Source organism: Podarcis erhardii (genome assembly GCF_964252035.2).
Source record: "Podarcis erhardii genome assembly, chromosome: 2".
NCBI lineage: Eukaryota > Metazoa > Chordata > Lepidosauria > Squamata > Lacertidae > Podarcis > Podarcis erhardii.
In genome coordinates, this window is record NC_138498.1 from 49,907,492 (window position 1) to 49,932,741 (window position 25,250).

The following is a 25,250-nucleotide window of genomic DNA, read 5'->3' on the forward strand; positions in this document are numbered from 1 at the left end:
GCCAAAAACCTTAAACAAAAATTAAGTGTCAATTGTGTTTTTCTTTAGGGGGGTGTCTTGGGGACCTCGACGCGCAAACGGTGTTTCCATGCGCTGCTCTGGTTCGCCAGAAGTGGCTTAGTCATGCTGGCCACATGACCCGGAAGCTGTACGCCGGCTCCCTTGGCCAATAAAGCGAGATGAGTGCCACAACCCCAGAGTCGTCCGCAACTGTACCTAACGGTCAGGGGTCCCTTTACCTTTAGTATAAGGTTGGAGAAGGAACCTCACAGCATGTTCATCACCTTCCATAAACAAATAATCTCAGTATATAATTTCCTTTAGCTAGTTTGGCTTAACTGTAGGTGACTAATCAAACGTGCAGTGTACTTATTCAAATTTCCTATTAGATATGTTTATTCATTGTATACTTAATAAGCAAATTGATTAAGGGTAAAGTCACACATTCAGTTAGTCAGCATCCACTATGGACCATTGCCTTTAAGGACCTCCCAGCTTGACCCTGATTTTGGAATGTTTGCTTCCAAAGCATATAAGAGGCAATGATCCATGTTTTGCTTACTGTTTGTAGACTGAGGCTAGCAGTTTCATCTGTTAAGGTTAGTTACATGAAATTGTGATAACAGTTATTTGGTAGCATGTAAACCTCCCTCTATGGCAATGTATAATTTAAAAGTGACCTAAAAGGTCTCAAGCTGTCTTGGTGACCTGTAGCCTAATGAGAAGAAGCAGCAATTCTAAGTATAAACAGGATGGGTAGGTGGGGAAGATAATTAAAATCACAGGGAGTCTCAGATGTGAAGGAACTACTTTGATTAAAGTTGGTTTATGCCCTAGAATATTTTTGTATGGTACTAGAAGATAAAATTAACCAAGAAAATGTTGGGCTAACTTTCAGTAATAAAAAATATAAAATTAAGCATAATTGAAGATCTCACTTCACAATATGCAATTTAAATTTAAAATAAAATAAAACCCAGATCCCTCTCTCTTTCCCAACCCACCATTCTAACACAGTTGAAAGGAGTAAATGGATCTGTTAGGTAGAGTTGAGTGGGACTTAAAAGGTCCATGAGTTCAATTAGTAGCCAAATATCCCACCTTGTTACAAAGGGGAACACATCTCCCCAGTACTGCAGATAGAAGTAGATGCTTCACATGATGTATGGCAGGGATATGACCAGTTCGTTTTACAGTAATGAGCGGCACAATTCTCTGCCTTTCCCAAGTACTCAGACAGCAATATTTCATCTCTTGTGAAATAATCACTTTCCCATTGCAATAGTGAGTTCCGTATAGAATGTTGTTACATGAATGTTGCAGGCATTTATTTTTAACAGTGGCATATGCATAAGTTAGAAATAAATACATAAATTAGACATAAAAACATCAAAAATATGGCATTATCTATCATAGAAATTGCAGGCAAGGGGAGATTTAACCAGATGAGGAGTGGCTGCACAGCAGGGAAAGGAAGGCTAGGACAGAAAAAGTGTGGGTTATCAAGGTTATTGAATTTTGGCAGAATTTGCACAATGGGGCAGATAGTTGGCAGTCACATGAGCTGGTCAAAAGAGATGAACCTTAAGACTTAACTCCTAGAATCTGAAGCAAGCAACAAAACTCAAGAGAGTTGTAGTTGTAGTTGTAGTTGGTGGCGCTTGTTGCCTAGAAAGTTTCAACAATCCTGGAAGAATACAGAATGAGAAAGAAGCATTTAACTAGACCACTGTTCTTTAGAGTGGCCAAGCAGATGACCCTCATGGTCCCTTCCAACCTTATGGTTCTATGTCCTAGATACTTTTGGGAAGCCCACAAGCAGGACATGAAGAAAATAGTTCTCTCCAGCAGTTTGTACCGGTGTTTAGAAGCATTCTGCCTCTCAACATGTGCATATATCTGCCATGATTTTGATGCCCTGTATGTGGTAAAGTTCAGAGAATCAACACAGTTCCTTTGGTTATAGGATACCTGGTCCTATAATTTTGAAGCTGACATTCACTGAATGTCTAAAATAATAAACCGGACAAGTTGTTCTAAGTTAAACTAAGTCTTTATATTATATTAAGAGATAGGAACTAAAGCTTTCACGGTAGATGTCACAAAAGTACTTTGGTGCTTACGCTTCTTCCATAAACTGGCAGACAAGCAGTTGACTTTATTGTGTACATTAAATAATGTGAGGCTTCAGAATGAATGTGAACATGCAAGATTATTGATCTATCCTGTTTCCTAATGCAGAACATTTTCTCTCAAAAATTGATAAGCTTATATGTTTGGTCTTCTTTGGATTTCAGTGATTTATTTGTTCAGGTAGATTGTTTCTGCAAGTAATTTAAGTATCAGATGATTGAGATAAATTTAACTATGCAAAAACTACAATAAAGTAGCTTTTTTTCCATAAGCAGGGGTTAGAGGCTTCTGGAGAAACTTAGATTACAAGGGGCCTCTACCTTGGCTTCTGATTCACTTTGCAGCACAACCACCATGCTGGCATCACAGCAGTTTTTGTTCTCCATTGATGTATTTCACCTTAGTGTAGGCCAACCACAAGAACTGCTTTGTGGAGCTGTAACATCAGTCGTTTTGCTAAAGGGAAAGTTTATATTTTAATTTCATAAAATTTATATATATTGTAGGAAAAACCTCAAAGCAGTTCCATCATCAGATACACTGAGGTGAATGAGTGACTCAGTTCTGCAGTTTAAGTGATGGCTCTTGCTTTTCATGCATAAACGTGTATATCAGGAAAGCTGGTTTAGAAATAAGCTGTTGTAAAATTGTTCTAGTAAAATTGTAATTTTTTTTTTGAAGAAGAGGATATTGGTGACTGGAATCTTACTTGGTGAGCCGTCTGTGCACTTGCCTGTCTCTGCTGGGTGCCAGTGTTGTACGGGACTTTACAAGCATGCTTTGCTAATTTATTTTTTATTCATAAAATTCAAAACAGATGTATGCAAATTAGAGTATGGAGATATTGAAAATGAAGCAGGGGATAATTACCAAAGCAAAGCAGAAAACATAAAATTAAACCAATAGTGTAGCTGCGCTTTTGCTAGATGACACCAAAATTCCGCATAGTCCAGCACTCCTTCCAACTGTGTCAAGCCAGAAAACTGTCACTGTATTTGCATATTTGCTTCCTCTCTTTTAGTTTATAACCTGTAATGATCTAGGAGAGGATGTCCTTTTATCCCATGGTTGCTAAATTTCTTTGTGCAGGTTTTTTTTTTTTTAAATAAAATCCAAATATATAGCACCTAGTAGATAACATCTGTTTAAATGCTTGTGTTGACAACTGCAATTAAGGGGAAGCAAGGCTTCTGTTTTCTGAAGATCTCCTCATGCCATTTATTATTTCTATAGTGGTAAGCTTTACAATAAAAAAATACAGCAGTTCCCACCGCTAGGCTTTAAAACCTCATCATGTTGAATTATTCTAGCCTCAGGAAGGCTTTCCACTAATTTAACCAAGACAAGCATTATAAAGCAGTTTCCTGGATCTCCCCTGGATGCTTTGCTTAATATTGGCATTATGTTGGCCAGCTTCCAGTCTTCTGGCATGGAAACTTGTTTTAACAATACATTACATATTTCAGCAATTTCTCATTTGAGTTCTCAAAGAACTGACATGAGGCACAATGTACAAGTGGGCCTCAGACATGGTTAATTGAGGTAGCAAAGTCCTACATTTATAGATTAATTGACTTCACATGAAAAACCCATGTTAGGGAGAAGGCTTGAAAACTAGCTAATTCTCTTTGGAAATCTTCTGGGCATTCAGCCTTCACATGTGCATTTCCTGACGCTGAGGACAACGAAATAGTAGCATCCTGTCTTCATCTGCTGAATGGAATATTAATTCATTATCTGAGTCTTAAGAAGAGGCCAATGGAACACTTGCGAAACTGAAGGATTGTATCTGTAACGTGTTCCAATGTTACGTTCAACAAATGTACAATCTATACCCACATGTACATTAGTTGGGCTGGACACTGAAAGATTTATTCACATATAATATTCAACAACTGTACAGACTGTGTACACAGTAAATGAGCTGTAGAAATCAACAAGCGAACACTCTTTCACACAGGCTTGTACAGACTGTGCCTGTGTTCAGTGGTGGAGGAAGGGGGTGCGGGGGGTACTGTCCATCTTGGGTGTCATTACTGGGGAGGATGACAAATGAGGTTTTTTTTTAAAAAAAATTGGGCTCATGAAACTTTTTAGGAGTGATGTGGTGGCTTAGGTGCCTGCAGGTTCCGCGCTGCCTGAAACGGCAGCGTGGGACTTAGTCTTCCTACTGTCTCTCCCTCAGCCCCCCTACAGCTGAGGGGGAGGCAGTGCAGAGGCTCCAAGCGCTGAAGAGTCCTGCCGCCCCCTGCCCCCATGGGCACGCCCCTGCATCAGACACCCGATGGCTAGCTATGCTGCTGCCTAGACGTATAGCTGAAATAAATATTTGGCTATACCAGTTGTACTTTACAAACACATGCTAATTTTTAAACAATGTGTTCTGCATCTCTTAGAATCAGAAACATATTCCCAAATGACCCAGAAAGCTGTCTGCAAACAAATGCTGGCTCCCTCATCCTGAAAAGCAAGAAGAGCGCTGCACCCCATTGTCACCTTTGACTGGATTTAACTGTCCAGGCATCCTTTACCTTTACCTACCTGTAAATGATACATGCCGTGTTCTGGCAAGTGCTGCAGTTGTTGAGATCTTGGCCAGTGCGGTAGAAGTTCCGCCTGCAATAAACAATAGGTACTATGATTTATTTAGAAAACCAGCAATTCTACTTCTATCTCCTCAGTCACAACACTTATTTTGCAGGCACTTCCATGTGTAACGCTTTAAATATTAAGGAATATTATTAGGAATTTGATTTTACCTTGATTGAATTAGACTGGAATCCTACAGCACTTTCTTACAACACAATCCCATACAGGTCTATACTCAGAAGAGAGTCTCACTGAATCTAATGTGCCTTACTCCCAGATTATTGGGAAGTTGGCCCCATTGACTACAGTAGAATTTACTTCTGAGTAAACTGTACTGTAAATCCTTGCACTGTAAATCCTTAAAAGAGCTCAAAATAGCTTATTTCTTTCTCTTACTTACATGGAAGCAGGCTACACAAAATTCCAGATGTATCTCATTGGGGAAAATGTAGGTGTGCACCAGTGGTAAAAGGATTCCAAAACCCATGGTGGTAAGGCTTTGCTTTGCAATGGTTGGGGGGAAAGTGCTGTTAAAATTACTATGCATTGTATCTGTGGGCCACTTAATATACTGCATTTTTAAAGGGGATGTTTCAAGTAAGAATGTAAAGTATGAATTGTAACCATCTATTAAGGTATGCTTCATACAGGTATACTCAACATACAACTTGGATTGTCTATTGTTCCTTGAAGAGTATACATCAGTGGCAAATGAGATGCTTGTGTTTTGCCTGGTTCACACTTAAATTTATCCTTGTGATCATGAGCATATGAGTGAGGCTATGCCTGTTTGCATGCAGTTACATGCAGTCATAATTGGGAGTATCAGACTGAATGATGGAAATACATGAGTGGGAAATGTTATGGAAAACAGGGCACATTAATTAAAAGTTAGTGTTCCTGAAAGGCCCCTTCTCTTTCCGCACTTATCCATCTTTCTATTTCACACACATGGTTTACTGCCCCTGTTTTGTTTTTAACAGAGATAATAATTATTTTAAAGTCTTCCACAAAGCCATGTTATTACAGAATGTTTTAATTTTAAATAACATGATTTGCAGCATTTGTTCCTTCAGTTGCTACCTGCTTGAGCAAATATCCAAGCTGCCATTCCTGGAAATTTCCTTCAAGGCTGGGCTCGGCAGTCATCTATCAGGAATGATTTAGAGACGAGTGCAATAATGTAAGCCTATTTTCAGTGAAATGGCCTGGATGTAACATTTTAGTGGGATTTTCATTCCCATGGGTCAAAATCACCCCATTACTCACTGACAGCTTGCACTGAGTTATGGGTGTGGGCGTGTTCAGCCCAAAACGAATCCATGAATTCTCTCTTAGAATCTAATTTTACTCTTCTTTTCAGCACTGAATGATAGTTGTGCCACCATAAAAGTTCTTTGAAAATTGCAAACATTACAAATTTAATGTCACAGTGATAAAACGAGTTCAGAAGAACCACTAGAAACCTAAAGCTTGATTTGCTATAGAGTTGAGAACTATGTTGATATTTCAGGCACTTCTGTGGAATTAAGCTATGGATCGGGTACCTGTGGCCCTCCAGATGTTTGATGCTCCAGCAGAGGTGGTTTTAAGGTAGTGCAACTGGTGCAGCCACACTTGACACTGCCCTGCAGGGGGCACCAAAACTATGCTGTAGAATGGAGCATGAGAGGGAGGGGGTGCACCAAATTTTAGCACAGCAAAGGGCACTGCTGAAATTTGAGAGCCTATAGACCACCACCATGTCTCCAGCCACCATAAGCAACAATTGTGATCATAGGGACAACTGGAGTTGTAGTTCAGCAGTGGCTGGAGGGCTACTGGTTCCCCACTAATAAAAAAAGGATTGTGGTATGTCTTGGATGATAACATGGGAAACGGCAAGCTCAGTACTAGAAGAACTAGCTTTAGGCACTGCTTTTTCACTGTTGCACATTACAGAAATAGGCCTGTAGCCAGGCATTTTTTGCTGAGGGTGCCTGAAATACACTGTAAGGAGAAGATCAATACAGAACACAGCCAGAAGGTATATTCCAGTGGTTTAATATGTTTAAGGTTGTTTTATTTGTATTGCACACTAATAAATTTTTGATTTTTATAAAAATTGAAAATAAGTTACTTGTGCTTGTAAGTCATCACAATGCCTTTGTGCTAATTTGCTAGAACACTGGAAAGCAGATGCAGTTTTGCTTCTTACAGCTTAAACAGTTAAGCAGCTTAAAAAATATATATCACAAGCAAAAGAGTTAGAGCAGCCTTCGCCAACCTGGTGCCCTTCAGGTGTTTTGGGCTCCAACTCCCACCAGCCCCAGCCAGCATGGCCAGTAGTTACAGATGTTGGGAGTGAAGTCCAACAACATTTGAAGGATTGGGAAGCCTGGACTAGGAATGGTTTTAAAGTTCAAGCTGAAAATCCAGGAAGGGGACTGGGTCTCCCCAAGTTTCCTTAAGGTTATATAACCCTGAATGAATAAGAGGAAGATTTGGTTTAGGGGATAGTGTTGTTAGCAGAGAGAAGCAGAGGACAGTGTGTGTGTGTGTTAATAAACAAAGTAGTGTTAAATACCAAACACACCGTACCCTTCATTGAGGGCTCTGGCCTTTTCCATATCTTGAATTACATTCAAAAGGACTTTAATCTTCTCCTGGTTCGACTGCAAAGATTCCTCAACGGACTGGAGCCTGTCTTGCAGGGCACACAGCTCGCTGTGCGCCAAGTGAATTTGATTAATTTCTTTAATCTCTTTGTTGTGTGGTTTTATTTCAGCCCCTGGAAGATAGGCATTTATGTGAAAGCCTTCTAAGCAGTTGTCATACTGTGGCACTTCGGTATTGGTAGAAACGTTCTCTGTTACAGTTTGACATGAGGGAACAGACGGTGATGCATTGTTGTTAGTGAATGATGTTGTTTGTATATCATTAGTCAATGTCTTATGGTCAGAGTCTGTTTTCTGCTGAATTGGCTGCTGATGTTCTTGGAGGGAGCAGCATAATGAACTGTGGTGTAGCTGAGGCGATGACAGAATGGTTTCCTTAGTGCTAGTGTCATCCTTAAATGCGAGTAGCTCAGTATAGTTTTTTTCTTCATAGGAACTATGATCCGCACTGGCTTCATTGCAGTTACTACTTAAGCAGGGGAGAGATTTCTCTGAGCCCATGTGCATTGAACAGTTCTCATTGGATTGTCTGACAGCTGTAGAAGAATGAACTGGGCTGCTGATTTCCATTTGTGTGTGTGGGCCATAAATGGAAAAATTGTCTTGTGCAGAACCCAGGTGTGTGTATTCAGGGGCCTGGGTAGAAACAGTTGCCTTTTCCAGTATTGTAATTTTATCCGAAACCAAATGGACAGGCCCATTGCTTTGTGCTTTAGGCACCCTCTGAAACAGCCGATTGGCCGCTCTTGGTCCATCATCTAAATGCTGCGTGATACTTAGGTAAGAGAGACTGGAAGAGATTATGTCCTGCTCAGAAAGATTGCCATTGACTTGAATTGAATATTCAGATTCATTCGGCATTTCTGTTAAGGACTTGCTTGTTGTGATTTTTTTCTTTTTAAATACCGGAAAGTGCTTCCTGAGGCTGGGAGAAGTCTGTATGGCAATGTTTTGTAATCCTTTGTGAGAGGGAGTTAGAAAGGGGGAACCACTGACTAGGGACGTTTGTGTTTTACCCAGTTCGCATGGGTCTTGAGCAGCTCCTGTCTCCAGTTCCGATTCTGCCACAGGCGGGTTGTCTGTTCCATCGTCTTTGAATCGGACTTGTTGAGATTTGCTCCTGCGATGGTGGGGCTGCCTCCTAAAATCCACTGAATCCAGACTGTTCCGCTTCAGCAGCACAGGGCGCACTTTGATGCCTTGCTGAGCCATTGAGTCGCAATTTAGTGTAGGCAGATAATGTGTTTCTTTGCGACCCATTTCATTTGGTCATTTGAGCAACATTTGGCTTGAGGCCACAGATTCTATTGTTATTAGGTGAAAACCTAACTTTTCATTTTATGTGGACTTGCCATGTCTATTTTCGTTAGCAATTCCTGGTGTTAGGATTTTTCTTTATTACTCTTTTACTCTATTAAAATATTATTTTATGACTTAAATAGTAAACTTACAACGTAAATATCTGATCCCAGATATTTTGTCTTTGCATAGAATATAAATAACAAGCATAATAGCAGTTTAGGGCATTTGCCTCCCTGATGCATAGTTTTGCTGGAAGAACATATCCTTTAATAATAAACTGAGACTTTTCCTTTAGGGGTTTTTCTTCTTCTTGTCCCATCTTCTCACTGTTACTCTTGAAACTAATCTTAAGTAGCTGAACAGAAGCCAGAGAGTTGTGTCCAAATGAAAGTAACACATCCAACAGGATTAACTGGAAGCAAATTATTTAAGTATATTCCTTGATCTTGTTCACAGAACTGTGGGGTTAAGGACGTCTGGCAAACTGAGTGATAAAGATGAGATCCAGAAATATTTTTGGTCTCCGAAAGCCTGTCTTTGCAGAAAAACATAGAAGTATTTTTTTCTGGAAAAAGAAAAAGAGTTGTCAATTAATAGTCAAAGTAGCTTTCTTAAACTATTCTGCTGTCTTATCCTCTAATTTTTTGATGTGATCAAATAACAGAAACGGGCTATAAAAAAATTCCCCAACCAATTATGAACATTTATTTAACAAATATTTATTCATATTTAATAAGATTTTGAGAAATCTTCTCCACAAAGTGACTTCCAGTGTATTGGATTTTTTAAAGCAGCTATTGCAGAATAAAAAATAATATAAGAAATTAAGTAATCTAATGAATAAGTCAGCAAAGTAATATTAAAATTCAAGGGCCCACAGCATAAAATCTCCAATATACAGTGGTGCCCCGCAAGACGAATGCCTCGCAAGACGGAAAACTCGCTAGATGAAAGAGTTTTCCGTTTTGGAGGTGCTTCGCAAAACGAATTTCCTATGGGCTTGCTTCGCAAGACGAAAATGTCTTGCGAGTTCCTGTGGGTTTTTTCCTCTCCCCCCCCTTTTTCTAAGCTGCTAAGCCGCTTATCCGCTAAGCTGCTAAAAGCCGCTAAACTGCTAATAGCGCTAATCCGCTAAACCGTCAATGGGCTTGCTTCGCAAGACGAAAAAACCGCTAGACGAAGAGACTCGCGGAACGGATTCTTTTCGTCTTGCGAGGCACCACTGTATATTACTCACCAAAACCCACTGATAAGAGATGGGTCTTCAAAGCATTGCTAGGGGTGACGCCTGTCACACTCCCAAAGAGAAAGAGTTCCACAACTGCAGGGCCACCACTTAGAAGGCTCTAGTACAGGTGGTGACATACCTAATAATATTAACAGGTGGGCATCTGAGCAAGCTTTCTGGTGTTGATCTCAGGCTACAGGTAGGTGGATACATGTGCAGATAGGCCTTCGGGTAACTTAGGCCCAAACTGTAAGGTCATAACCAGGACTTTGAATCCACATATCTACACAAATTAAAACACCTGAAAGACCTGGATGCATAAAATTCACCTTACACCAGAAAGATATCAAATGACAATGCTGGGCTCTACATATGCCCTGTGGACTGCTGACCATCTAAAGCACACCTGTTTCCATCTGGTATCAGCAACCAGTGGAGCAACCTGGCCTGGTTCTGATCACCTTCGAAGCATTGAATCAAATGTGTGCCTAAGACTTGAATTTCATTTATAAGCCCATGCTATTTTACTTTAACATTACCTAATTTATGCATAGGGTAGAAGTTCCATTTTTAAAACACACCCCTACTCGCACCATTATTTTCCTGCATATGTTATTTCCACTCAAGGCTTTGCACATGAATCAGAAGTATCTTTTTATTTATGACAACTTTCCCGGAGAGAAATTAATTGTGTTCCTGATTTTGATTTGGTTTCATCTTATGTGTGGTGACAAATTCAATTCTGAATTTAATCCTTAAAATTGGAACTGGATAAAATGTCATGCAAAGAACAAATAGAGCTATTTTTAGCATGTTCGTTCACAAAATCATAGGATCCTCAAACTTTAAAAATCTTATGATAACAAGGGGGAAAAGAAACATCCTCCCTCTGGAAATTCCTTCATGATTAGCTTTAGGCTGCAACCTGACACTTACCTGGAAAGAACCCTCATTGAACACAGTGGGACGTTTTTTTGAGTAAACACTGATAGAATAGCACTGCGAGTCTTCCTAGCAGTATTTACTCACTTGGCTCTTTATTTTATAGCACAATTTGTGATGCGTTATATCAGATAAGTTATTAAATCTACCCAAGTGCAGTCATAAATATGGAATTCATTTAAATGTATCATCTAAAAAAAATGACAACTCTGCATAATATTAAAAGTATATCGATTTCTCTCCCATTTGCTTTGTTCTCCCAGTACATGCCTTCCTAATAATGTTTAGGTGATTGATAAAGGTTTTTTTTAAATAAAAAAACTGGTTTGAATTTTGCTAGAGACTGCCTACTACGAAAAGAGAGAGAAGAAAGGGCCACCTCTGATCAATGTGCTTTTTCTTTCTATTTTGTTTGTTTGTTTATGGGATGTAAATACTGAAACATTTATGCCAGCAAAATGCTAACACAGCACAGAGTGTCAAAGTTTTCCCAGGAGATAAAAGGCATTTTAGAAGTGAAATAATAATAAAAAGTTGCTGTTTGAGCAAAAGCTTAACTTCTCCCTGCCCCCAGTATAAAGGTACTTAAGAATTTAGTGGTCATATAGCATCATAAAAATGCCTAAGCAAATTTCTAAATACCTTGTGACAAGTACAAGGGAGCAATGTATGAAACATTTTTCTTACAGTACTCTTGAAGGAAATCCACAGCAAAACTATCAAGGCAAGTCATCCTAGGACAGATTTTAATGGCCAGCATTAACTTGCATAACATAAGAAACCGCAGCAGAGTTTACAGCCCTTTTTTGTGCTAAATTGTAAGTTCAGGAAGGCCAGAAAGGACTCATTGCAGTTTGATGGGATACAGGAACAAATGTTAATAGCATCACCTTTAATTTAAGTAAATCTTTTTTATAGTACACCTGGGACTCAGCTAGATTGGTAAAGAAAAAGCTATTTATATGTGTTGTATATGCGAAATAACATGGTGTCACCAGATGGCGCTGTGGACCATTGTTTTTCTCTACCCATTTTCCCTGTTTAAATTTACAACACATTTAATTTAAACGCTTCTTTGATGTGTCTAGATCTAGCCCTGTTTTCAGTGGGTCGGTTATTTGATGATTTTTGGCTATCTTTAAGAATCCATAGGTCCTGTCCTATGTAACAGTCCTTCACTATTTCATCAGGAAATATAATACATATTAGAGATCTGCGGGAGGCAATGGAAGACAGGAGTGCCTGGCGTGCTCCATGGGGTCACGAAGAGTTGGACATGACTAAATGACTAAACAACAACAACAAAAGAGATCTGTAGCTATTACCTTAGCTGATAAATTCTGGTACATATAGTTCTCAGCCCCCACTATTAAATCAGTGAATTGTTGAACTTCGAATCCACCCACCCTACTACTATGCAGACTTCTAACGTCTCCTGATGCATGTTCTCAATAGCACCAAACTCATTCTCTTTTGGCATGTCTCTTGTATGTAATATGCCTCTATTACTCATTTGTCATGCAGGTACAAATCTCTCTGGCTAGTAATTTCTGTGTATTTCTCACTTGTGCAACCAAAACTTTCTTTCCCTGCCTCCCCCTCCACCACACTCCCAGGTTGACACACATACACACCATTCATGGGGAGCCTTCCTAACTACAAGTGCAGTACAATATATTTAACCATTCTAAGTAGGCAAATGAGATTTTTGTTCTGTTTCCAAATCCTCCCTCTTTTTTTTTTTTTTAGTACACCTTTTCTCTCACAATTAACTCAAAACACCCAAGAACTATGGAGAAGATTATTTAAACCTCTTTTCGGACTTAGGACCATTATATTATATTATTCATTTAAATATTTATAAGCTACCTTTCTGGACCAAATCCTCCAAGGTACAAGGTACAGTACAAGGATAAGACTATGATAAGGTATTGAATATTTTTAAATACAAAATACCAATAATATATTAAATTGTAGTTCTATAAGAGAGAGAGAGAGAGAGAGAATATAGATGACTGTAAAAAAAATGGGGAAGGACTAAGTCATAACCACTCATTTCATGTATTACTATTTTTTATAGTAAGGTTTTTCTCTCTTTTTTAAGTAAAGCAGAGTCATGCCACCAGCAAAACCTCTGCTTGGCTGGGCACATCTTGACCTTATTGATTCATTGAAGGTAGACAAGCAATATTTATCAGGTACGTGCCCTGTCAGCAGCTGTACTTTTACACCAATTGTTCTTCTACCATGTAAGAAAAAGAGAAAAAAATAGGGACAGATGGGGGTGGAGTAATAAGCATGTTTTTGGCCCTGTATTTTTGTCTTTTGTTTGAAGTTTGTGTTCAGATTATATACCATGGACGTAGCCAGGTGGGTGCAGGGAGGGGGAACTGTCCCCCCCCATCAAATAAATAAAAATACATAACTAATTGAACCAACTGCATTACAGATAACTCGGTTCTGCCCCTGCAACATAAAGTCTCTCACCCCCAAATAAATGCTGGCTACGCCCATGTATAGACACGAAGCTTTCTGTGTGTGGAATATTAGATAGGTAGGTAGGTAGGTAGGTAGGTAGATCAGATAGATAGATAGATAGATAGATATAGATAGATAGATGATAGATGATAGATTTTTCATTTGGCTGTCTTATTTTTCTGACATTTAACAAAATTACCCAAACACCCTTGGGTTTTCAGGAAAGCAACCACGTACAGTGGTACCTCAGGTTAAGAACTTAATTCGTTCTGGAGGTCTGTTCTTAACCTGAAACTGTTCTTAACCTGAAGCACCACATTAGCTAATGGGGCCTCCCGCTGCTGCCACGCCGCCAGAGCACAATTTCTGTTCTCATCCTGAAGCAAAGTTCTTAACCCGAGGTAATATTTCTGGGTTAGCGGAGTCTGTAACCTGAAGCATTTGTAACCTGAAGCATATGTAACCTGGGGTACCACTGTAATAACAACAACAGAAAGAAAAAGGAGCATTCCTATTTTACCGTTTAATATAAAATTGGGAATGTAACACTCTTATCTTTTCTTAAAACAAAAATGCACACAAGGTCAAGACAAAGTCATTTAAGACTCTGTGACTCAGGATGTCTCTATAAAGCTGCAAATAAATTGTACCTCTGATTTATGGCCTGCTCTTGTAACTTTTTAAAAGAATCAGCAGATTGATTGTGCAGCACAGAGACATGCTTGTTCACAGTGCTGCCTCACAAAACATTTATGACATATTTTCTGCTCTATTTTTCTCTTGGCCAAGTAATTGTCTTTGCTGAAATCATAAAACTCAAGTACATACACTTAGAGCAGAATCTAAACCCCATGGCTGGCAGTGGCAGGTATTAATGGAGCAGTGTCACCATTGCTGCATCCACAGTTCTGCCACTCGCACTGGTCAGGGTGGAAGGTGGGGGCCGGGGGGAGCCTCTTTGCTACTCTAGTTGCTGGGCTTGGGCAGTGAAGAGGCCTGGATCCAGCCTACTGCCATTGCACAATGGCAACAGATCTGGTTCTGGATCCAGCAGATCCTGCTCCAGGCCAGGTCAGATCTGAATGCTCTGTTTCAGGAGCTGTTCTACAGGATGCTGCCAGTGGAGATAGCACTGGTGGAAGCTTCTGCTCACTTGCTATTTGGGCAGGCCCACTGGGTGCTCCCAAGAGGCAGGGATCCTTTGTTGGCAGGGACTAGCAGAGGCAAGCCTCCATCTCATCTAAACCTTCTCCACCACATCGGGTTAGGGATCTGGATTGCTTGGTTAGAGTTGGTTGTATAGTCTATGCATAGTTAGTAGAGGCTGCAGAATATAATTTTTAGAATGATGTGTAGTTATTTTCATGTTGCATATAATTACTATGAATTATGTGCAAGCCACTGGCACACAGTTGCTGCATCTCAGTAGGAGTTCCACCAGTACAACCATAGTGGTTTTGAAAGACCAGCTAGCCTGCGTTAAGGAAACCATATTAGCGAAGCAGGTGAAGACCATCCAGTGCCTTGACTTTATTTACTGGTGGGACTGATTCAGGCATGGCCAAACTTGGCCCTCCAGCTGTTTTGGGACTACAATTCCCATCATCCCTGACCACTGACCCTGTTAGCTAGGGATGATGGGAATTGTAGTCCCAAAACAGCTGGAGGGCCAAGTTTGGCCATGCCTAGATCCCTCCACACAGCATCTATGACAGCTGCCCTGTTTGGGACAAGCAAGGAAGGAAAGGAAAGGCAAACACCATCACATGTGTGTCCCAAGTCAGAACAGAGCTGCTTCTGCTTCTGTTCCTTTGGCCTTTGTTATAGAAATTGAATTTTATCTGTGTGGGAAAATATTCTTGTGTGTCTCTCTGTGTGTTTGTTTTTGTTGCTGCTGCTGCTTTTTGGTTCTGTTCTCCTGCTTCCACTCTCTTCAGGGATCTATTTGGATTTAATTTTGCTGTATTTACAGAATAATGTGAGCTGTTTAAGATCAGAAATTGGGGAAACAAATCTGATAAATACATTCAGTGTCTGCAAATAACGGAGAGTCAATTAAAATGATTGTCTCAAGAGCAAATGCCACAAAATTACAAATAAAGCAGACAAAGTTTTGAAAAAACCATCCTATTTAGTTAATGAATTGAGCATGAGATAATTTAGATAGCCAGGCTACATTTTGAGAAAGCTGTTGGGAATGTAAACCTGTGGAGAACTGCACTTCTGTGTTAGTGTATTGATTTGGGTAGCAGTTATTATGTTAGCCTCTTTACTTTTTATGAGGAGGGATAAAAAGGTTTCCATTTGCTGTTTGCATAACATTGTCTCCTTGGAACTTGCTCTGTTTAACATAAACTTCACACATCATTTAAGATTATTAGATTAAGAGCACAATCCTATGCACGTTTACTGAGTTGAATGGGACTTACTTCCAGGTAAGCATTTATAGGATTATGGGCTTCATCTTCACTCTATAGGCAAGGAGTTAAATAACTTCAGAGAGTTCAAAGCCAAATTATGGACTCCCTCATATGACCTACTTATTGAACATTCATCCTGATTTGCTTGCACAAATTAGATTATGTCCAGTCTTTATTGAGCATTTGTTCCAACTTGTTTGCAGGGCAGTTATACAACATTGAGCATTCCTTTTGTATCCATTCTGATTTGCTCGTTGGGCATTTATACATATTCATTTAACGTTAATCATTTGCTCATTGCACACTTTGTGATAGATTTCCTTACCAGTTTCCAAGTACATTCATATGGTGAAACAGGAGCAGAGTCACTCCGCCAGTTCCTCCACCAAGAATGCATCCCTGCTTCACTGAGCGAAAATGGCTGCAGAGAAACCTATATGCAGGACCACTTGCTTGTACACAGTGTGTCTATGCACACTTGGGACACCTGGGCACTCAGGGCTGAAGGCAGTAGCAATTCACCCAGAGTCAGTCATCATTATATGAGAGTGCCTGCATTGAGACTAGTAACTTATCATGGATCCTGTTAAATAACAAATCTGTCAATCCAGAAGCTGGTTTCTTCATCCGATTCTTGATTCTTCAGCCAGTTCTGTGTCTGTAATAATACTCAAGCAACTCTCTAGTGGCATTAAAAGCACATTTTATTGCACCTGGATAATGTTAGAATTCCTTCAGGTGATGGGAAAAGTTAGGTCACATTTGAAACCAAATGTAACTTGTGAGTTAGTTATAGCTTAAACTTTTGGTTTGTTTGTTTTTTAAATCTGTTTTGATTTAAAAGGGGACAGTTGTCTCAACTTTATTCCTTAAAACACTTATCCGGCAGAAGAAGGACATGGGGTGCCTCCAGATTGTTGGTTTTTCATGGAAGGGAATAATTTTGGAACCAGAATTTTAGATTTAGGCAATTAAATTAGATAGTATGAATGATACTCAACTAAATTTTAGTCTGAGTTGACCAATCAAAATAAAGTAAGAGTAAGAACATAACATAAAAGAGCATGCTGGATCAGGCCAATGGTCCATTTAGTCCAGCATTTTGTTCTCACAGTGGCCAACTTGATGCCTATGGGAAACCCCACAGTAAACATTAGTTATATACTACTCCAGTGGCAACAATTCCACTTTTTGAAAAAGGAGTGTAACTTGTGTGGTTTGGAAAGTAAACGAATGCTCAATAAATATGTAGTGTGGGGAAGCCCATAATTCTTTGGCACTGAATTCTCTGAAGTTGTTCAACCCTTTGCCCATAGAGTGCAGACTTAGTTTGCAAGCCTATAAATGCTTACCTGGGAGTAAGTCCCATTCAACTCAGTGGAACTTACTTCTCAGTAAATATGCATAGGATTGTGCTGTTAAGCTAATCTTAAATGGGATGTGAAGCATACATTAAATAAAACAAGTCAGTTTAAGGAGACAAGCAGAAAAAGAGGAACTTTTCCATTCCTCTTCATAATAAAATTCAAGAGGCTGCTAACATAAGTGCTAGTCAAATCAATACACTAACACAGAAGTGCAGTTCTCCACAGGTTTACATCCCCATCAGCTTTCTAAAATTGTAGTTTGGCAATCTAAATTATCCCATGTTCAATTCATTAACTAAATAGGGTAGATTTTTCACGACTTGGCATAAACGTTTTATTTGTAGTTTAATGGCATTTGTCCTGGATAAGATATTCGTTTTAATTGGCTTTCCATTATTTACAGCCACTAGCATTATAAAAAGTGCTGCTCATAAAAATGTGTATGCCATCCAGACAATTGCTTATGTCAAATATTTAAATGAGATCCTCTGTTTTAGAGCATGCTGTTCCTTGGCTTGCTGCAAGAGCTTTAAAGCATTATTATGAATATAACAAATAAAACACATTCTTCCCCCCACTCTCTTACAGGTTTGAAATTGCTTAACAGATATTTATCCTTTCCAGCAATTTAAAGTGGATAAACAGTTAGGCGTAGCTGGATTCTGTGTAATGTCAAGCCACTGGAGAGCCAGTGTGGTGTAGTGGTTAAGAGCGGTAGTCTCGTAATCTGGTGAACTGTGTTTGCATCTCCGCTCCTCCACATGCAGCTGCTGGGTGACCTTGGGCTAGTCACACTTCTCTGAAGTCTCTCAGCCCCACTCACCTCACAGAGTGTTTGTTGTGGGGGAGGAAGGGAAAGGAGAATGTTATCCGCTTTGAGACTCCTTCGGGTAGCGATAAAGCAGGATATCAAATCCAAACTACTACTACTACTCCTCCTCCTCCTCCTCCTCCTCCTCCTCCTCCTCCTCCTCCTCCTCCTCCTCTTCTTCTTCTTCTTCTTCTTCTTCTTCTTCTTTGTATATACAGCATTTGTAAACAGATATAGGTTTGACACCATTTCTCCTTGTGCCAAACGTGATTTGTGATGGACTTCATTGGTAACTTCCAACTTAACATATGTGTTGAATTTGACAAAACTGTGGTTATTTCAATATCAGGTTGCGGGCACCACTTAGGATAAAGTCTAGGGTCTAAAGAGGAATGGTTGGTCAGCTTTTGGGGGCCATGGGAGTATCAGCCTAAACTTTAGTTAAATTGGAAGCGGGGCAAGATGAGGGATGTGTGAAAGTAAAACAGGGTCAATGTGGTCTACTGGATGAATACATCAACAGAGACTGTTTGTTGTTTAGATCAGTGGCAGGTATGGCATCAGAGTTTTAAACAGGTTAGGTAAACTCCTTTCTGGCTTCTTGTTATGAAGTTTCCTTGCTGGTATCCCTATTGTTAGTTTATTTGGACAGAACAGACTAGTGGTACACAGGCTGACTCCCTGCTTGAAATCTTTTAGGTTCAAGGCCAGTTGTGAATGCTTTTTTACAGAGAAGGCTGGAGTAGATGTTGTCAGTATTGGCTATCATCAATACTATTTTAGAAGTATGAGCTTCCCTACATAGAACAAACACAACAAATATTTTCAGGCATATTTTCAAATACCAGACAGTGGCTAAATCTTTTTTCCCCTGCGACTTTTGAAGCTTTTATGTGAGCTAGTATATGTTTGCACATGAGTGAAAGGTGAAGGACATTGATTCATTGTGTTATTAGAGCATACTTTGTTTCATGGACATCTAAGGTGACTTTTCACTTTGCAATTTCCTCACTTGACAGTGACCCACAGAGTGGAGACATCCAAGTTTCTCCATTTCTATATTAAAAATGTTTCAAGTGTTGCGTTCAGAGATCTGTGCCTTCATGCCGCCTTTGATTTTGCTTGGGCTTTAGTAGTGCCAACTGTGCCTTGAGAACTGAAGCTTAATAGTATGTTAATGCTGCCTTTAGTTTTGCTTGCCTTAAAGGGGCAATGTTGATGCTGAGTTATAATTTCTTTATGTCCGAGGAACTCCTAGAAGTTAAAAAGGAATAAGATATATATTCTGTAGCATTTTTCATTCTATCTTCTTATGCCCACCCCCTCATAACTTGTTAAAGTTTTCAAGCTTAAATATTGTTCACTGAGGTGGGGGACAGTCCTTGCTCTGCCACTTACTGAAGAGTTATATTTTCTGAAACTTGTTATATAACTTCTTGTAAGTGATGAATCAGTAACATTGACCTCAGGGAACCATATAGAGAAACTCTAGACATACTTCCAGTTCTATAATAACCTTTTTGCTGCTGTTCCAAACTAGAACAGTTGTGGGGATGGGAGGAATCCTATTAGTAGTGTAGAGGAGGCCAGATCCTGTGAAGAGGTGAGGCACCTGGCACTATTCATTTGACAAACGCTGTGTATACTGTGCATCTCAAACTTTTCTAATGCCTCAATAGCTTTAATCCAATGGTAAGGAAGACCCAGTTAGGCCCCACTTGCCCTTGAAAGTTGCAACCAAACTCAAAACAGTGTGATGAAAAAGAGGAGGCCGCCACAGAAAATAGCAGCCCCATGTCACATTCTCCTCTTCCTTCTCCATAGCTTGTGCCCTGATAGCATCATATGTATATCCCTTGCCTTCCTCACCTGGTGTTACAACATTGCATGGTGCAGGTAGGAAATGCACAATGTGATGTCAGGACACAGTATGATTTTTACTACATTATTGGAGAAGGAAGCGGAAACCTTGATATGAAGCAGCCATGTACCTGCTGGCTGGGGTGTGCCTCTGTTCTTATGATGATCAGGACTGCAAGCAGGTAACAGCTGGATGGCAGTAGGCCAGGCCAATATCTGTGTGCCTCTGGAAGTCCTGGGCTCAGTCTTGTAATATTAAACTTCATTCTAATATTCCTGTATGCTGCTATCTGTTCTTTAAAGAGCTTCCCAAAGCAGAACTGTTAACATCTGCCCACAGCATCCATAGTGTTATCATTTGGCTCCTCGTCAGAAGAATACTTACAGACTTGTATCCAACTGATGCTTCTCCAGCCAAGAACTCTTTGTTCCAGCAGACTCTTCGTTCCAACAGACTGAGGCAATCTTTGGCAATGGTGAAGGTGATCCTCAAACCCAGGGTTGGGATGATGGGCTTCAGGAGGAAGGGGAATTCTCTCTATCCATGTTCCACTAGAAGAAGGTACCACTGGATCAGAGAGCCTTCCATCAGCAGAGGGACACCAGTTGGATACAACCTATCAGTTCTTGGCTTTAATTAGCTCTTAAGTGACTAAAGTGTGGCTTACACTGGTATAAAGCTGCAAAGGTATTTGAGCTTTGTTTTAAGTGTTGCTTCATGAGAGAGCCAGTGGTTCAAAATGTCAAGGCTAGTCGCTAGTGCTGCACAAGGAGGTGATGACTGGCATCTGAAGAGATGTGCTGAATTTTTAATTGAGAAATAAGTCCCTTATGGTGATGACCCAAATCTTATCTTGTTCATATTCTCATCCACAGTTCTCTTCCCTATATCAAACCATTTTTGCATCGGAATAATGATTTCAATTCCTCCCTCTTGTTTGAATATCAACGTGCAAAGGAATTTAATGTGGTATTTCAGAGAAGGAGGTCTCCTTATGATGTGGGAGCCTGGGGCAGTCTCTGCTGTGACATGCTAGCTTGCTAGTGCTTTGTCTGGTGTTGGCAGAACACTCTTTGTATCATAGCAACTGTCACATAGCCCTTGACATAACCAGTCTCCTTCTTACCTCTTTTCTAAGACCCCTCTTCAATAACCATAATGTTTTTAACATAAATTAACCTTGTTTGACACATGACAAACAGAACTTGAAGCAAGTTTTTAACAAAGTTATACAGACACACACTAATATTTGCTACACTGCCCCAGTCTATCCATCAATTAGGTATAAGTGAAACAAGTTTATTTCATTTCCATTTCATTTCCATATGTATTCACCCATAAATCTGTTCTGTTCTGATTCTGCATTAATCTGCAATTTTAAAAGATCAGCATAAAAATGTACATTTAACACACATTAAAATATATACTCTAAATGTATTTTTTCTCTCATACTTTGATTTTCCTCTGAAAATAGGGATTTCTAATATATTGTGTCTTTTTTTTAGCCGAGAACTGCATCCAGTCATCTGGGAAGTATGAGAACTGGCGTGCAACTAAGTTCTTATCTGCACATTAGTTTAGGAGGTGCAGATCTGTTTGTATCAAAGTTCTCAAATACAGAATTCCTTAAACATTATCTATATGGCATCTATCTTTCCATCCATCCATCTAGTAACAATGTAGGACGTTCTAAGGTAAATCATAGGCCAGTTTCTTCACTAATCACAAGTGCTGTAGGCCAGTGTTTCTCATCCAGTGGGCCAAGACTCACCTGTGGGCTTTGGACCATTTTCAGGTGGGCCACAGTGCAACAAACAGTGCAGTGCCTACTCACTTGCCTGCCCTGCCCCCAACCGTTGCCATAGTCTTTTGATTAGATCAGTGCCAGCACCTTTTGCATGCTGAGTAGAGGAGACTAGGAGAAAGAGAACTGCATGGAGGTGGATGGGAAAGGAAGGAAAGTCTCCCTTCTCTGAGGGGAAAGATCTAGAGAAGTTGTTGATGGAAATTAGAAAGTGAAATAAAAGGTTTTTATTAACAATAATTGTAATAAACAAACAGGCTGGGAATAGAAATGAAGAGAATAAGAGAGGAAAGTATTGTGAGTACTTATCTACTTTTTAAAAAATTCACCTATGATCTTTTTTTTTACTTCTTTATTTTTTCTTTGTTCTTTTCTTCTTTTTTTCTGATATCTTATCTTTCATTTCACTCCTTTATTGTGAATAGCATTTTATAGAGGTATAAATAACTGTAAATATGAAAAGAGACAAAATATTCTCTAAGTTTTTTATCCTTGGTTATATGTACTTTCTTTTTCGTTTGTATTTTCTTTTGTTTTAAATATGTATGTTTTCTAATTTGTACTTAATAAAAACATTGAGGGGGAAAAAATAAGAGAGGAAAGCTCTTATAAGAGGAAGAAGTAAGTGTAAAAAGACTAGAGAAGAAGGATAAAAGAATCTGGCAGTTTGGGGGATGGAGGTGGGAATGATGAGAAAGAGGAAATATAGATCTAGCCTCTTCCACTTAGAGTCTTTGGATCAGCCAATTCTGCTGAAAATGATGAGGCTGCCACAATACTTCAGGAGCAAATTGTCTGTTCTCAGGATATGGAAAACTAAGCTATAGAACTCCTTGCTACAAGGAAAACACTATGGCAAAGAATTTAGAAATTTCCAAATATGGGCTAGATATTGGTAGAAAGTGATGTTGGTGATCCCCAGCTGATTATGCCAAGCTTTGCCTCCACCTGCCTTCATTTTGTGGCTGGCTCTGTCCCTGCACCGCCGTTTAGTGCGCCTTAGTTATTTTCACATATCTCAAGTAGGCCCTGCAGGTAGAACTTTTGGCACCCCCTGCTGTAGACTATTCTTTGTTTACAAATATAGAAGTAGAACATGTGAAAGCAAGTAGGCATACATTCAGGTCATACAAATGCCCTGTAAGACTTTTAGATTACTATGTATACATATTTTTTTTACTATATATGCTATTTTGTTGTTACACCACTTTGGAAGCATTTATTGGAAAGCTGTTTATAAATCATTAAATAAATGCATGTAAAAAACCAGCAGGCACCCACTTAGTAATCTCTGGCATCCAGCTCCAAAGTGCCAAGTGTTTTATTTTTCTCTGCAAAATTTTAATATGCAGAAACTATTTCATACGGTGTCCATCTTTCAAGTTTATGCAATTCAGGTACCTTCTGCAATGGGCCATAAGATGTCACCCAAAGCTGGCAACACCTATGATTCACCATCCACTGAGACAAGAAGCTAAAAAGAGAAAGCTATGTATTTCCTTTGCACAACAGAATAATATAGCCTGAACAAATAAAGTTTGCACTGTTCATTGACACCCAATAGCCTACCTTATTTGGCCTGTGCTGGGGTCAGCTCTTGGCTTATATGGCAAAGAAGTTACTTAAAGGATCAATAATTATGCCTAGAACTTCCATAACCAGAAGTATCAGAATATACTTGGTTCTATGCCATCCAATATGAAGTAGTAATATCTTAGGGTACTTAGTAAGGACCCTGGTGTAAATGAATGGACTTGCCTAATATTATTGGAGACGCATTTGCATGACTCATTGGAACAATTTAAAAAGGAGCTACTGTAGTGTTGTTGTGTTATTGTCAAAACAATTGCTTGATAGTTTATCGGTCACTGTGCTAGTTCCAATTGCATCTAAACATACATTCACTATGCCAGCACGACATCTGCTGATTTGTATCCACGATCAAAACAAGTTTTCATTTCTGGGATGCCAATTTCCTTGTTTCTGCTGAAATGATATATTTACTGTTCTTTCACTCTTGTGTTTTGAAACATTTTTTCAGAAACATTAATCCTTCCAATCCTTAAATGTTAATAAGGGCTTCAGGTTAGAAGCATGTTATAGTGTGATAACTTTCAAAGCCTAGCTGACTTGGAGAAAGCTTTGGCAATTCCACGTGGCTTGCTAGTGTTAAATTAAGTCAGACTGCAGCTGTGAGTGCATATTGTTACCCTGCAGCTATTATTGACAGAGGGTGTGTGTGTGAACGGGTGGGTGCTATGAGGCATTTCCCCTAACCAGCCCATCAGCAAACCTGAACTGCAATCTATCAAAATTTGAAAGGTTGTGTGAAAGGGTTTGAAAAGTCCATGGAACTGTCAACATTTTTCTTGGTAAAAGTAGGTCCTTAGCCTTGCGTTTAATTCTAAAGCTCCCAAAGCTTAAAAAGACCCCAGGTTTTTATTATATGTGAAAGGCCTGATTATGGCTGGGGGTCGGGGGGGGGAGATAAAACTTCCATTAGAGTTGTAAGCTTCTATGGATTGTAGCCTAATTCTCCCCATTATAGTTTATTTTCTTTAGTAGGGGTCACTTAAGTGAAGTCACTGTGTCAATACAGCCATAGATTAACTACATCTCAGACTTAACTGTGAAATGAGGTTTCTCTGCAATACTATTGTGCCCTGAATTGTGGAGCCAGACAGGTCAAGTATAGGAGTGATAGGTCCAAGTGGGACATGTTTGACTTTTAAAAACGCTCAGTGATTGAAAGAACAGCTGTGTTTAAAGCATCAGTGAACTCCATGAGACCACCAAGAAGCAGGAAAGCATTTTAACATGAAATCCTCCCCCAAGTACATACATTGTAGGGAAGAATGGCTGCTCCTGCTTCTGTTCCTTGGATCATTAGGTTATTCAGAATAATGAGAATGAGAACAGTAACTGACTATCATTATCCATTATGCCATGGCATTTAGGGGTGAATCGGTTGCATTTAAAGTTTGAATTTCTCCTTTCAGATGAAATAGTTGAACACAATATCAGGCAATGAAGCATTCATTTTTATTTATTTTTCTTCAATTTGTTTTCATAATGCTGCCCAGGGGACATAAGACCCAAATTTACATTTAGAGATGGTGCATAGAATCATAGAATTGTAGAGTTGGAAGGGACTACAAGGCTAATCTAGTTCAACCCCCTGCAATGTAGGAATTTTCAGCTAAAACATCCAACCTCTGCTTAAAAACCTCCAACGAAGGAGAGTCCACCACATTCCAAGGGAGTCTGTTCCACTGTTGGACAGCTCTTATTGTCATAAAGCTCTTCCTGATGTTGGAATCTCCTCTCTTGTAACTTGAGGCCATTGATTCAAGTCCTACCCTCCAGAGCAGGAGAAAACAAGCTTGCGCCATCTTCTGTGTGACCCCCCCTTAAGATATTTGAAGATGGCTATTATATCTCCTCCCAGTCTCCTCTTTCCAGGCTAAACATACCCAGCTCCTTCAACTGTTCTTCATAAGGCTTGGTTTGCATACCCTTTATCATCTAGGTTGTCATCCTCTGCACCTTTCCAGCTTCTCAACATCCTTCTTAAATTGTGGTGCCCAGACTAAACACAGTACTCCAAATGTGGTCTGACCAAGGCAGAATAGATTGGTAGTATTACTTCCCTTGATCT

General features: G+C 39.6%; 2 protein-coding genes across 8 annotated transcripts in view; one reads left to right on the plus strand and one right to left on the minus strand.

Annotated features, from left to right (window-relative positions):
* DOCK2 (dedicator of cytokinesis 2) overlaps nucleotides 1-25,250 on the plus strand; it is a 249,904-nt gene that overhangs the window by 101,109 nt on the left and 123,545 nt on the right. The gene's annotated exons all lie outside the window — the stretch shown is intronic.
* The window catches only part of INSYN2B (inhibitory synaptic factor family member 2B), a 71,468-nt gene that overhangs the window by 10,864 nt on the left and 35,354 nt on the right, over nucleotides 1-25,250 (minus strand). For all 4 annotated transcript variants that reach the window (XR_014153989.1, XR_014153990.1, XM_081852117.1 and 1 more), the window contains 2 exons: nucleotides 7,303-9,246; nucleotides 4,675-4,749 (listed from right to left, as the gene is read on the minus strand). Coding sequence is in view for 2 of the 4 variants with exons in the window: in XM_081852117.1 (XP_081708243.1) it covers nucleotides 4,675-4,749; nucleotides 7,303-8,639 (1,412 nt within the window). In the remaining 2 variants the exon portion in view is untranslated. The remainder of the gene's footprint in view (nucleotides 1-4,674; nucleotides 4,750-7,302; nucleotides 9,247-25,250) is intronic.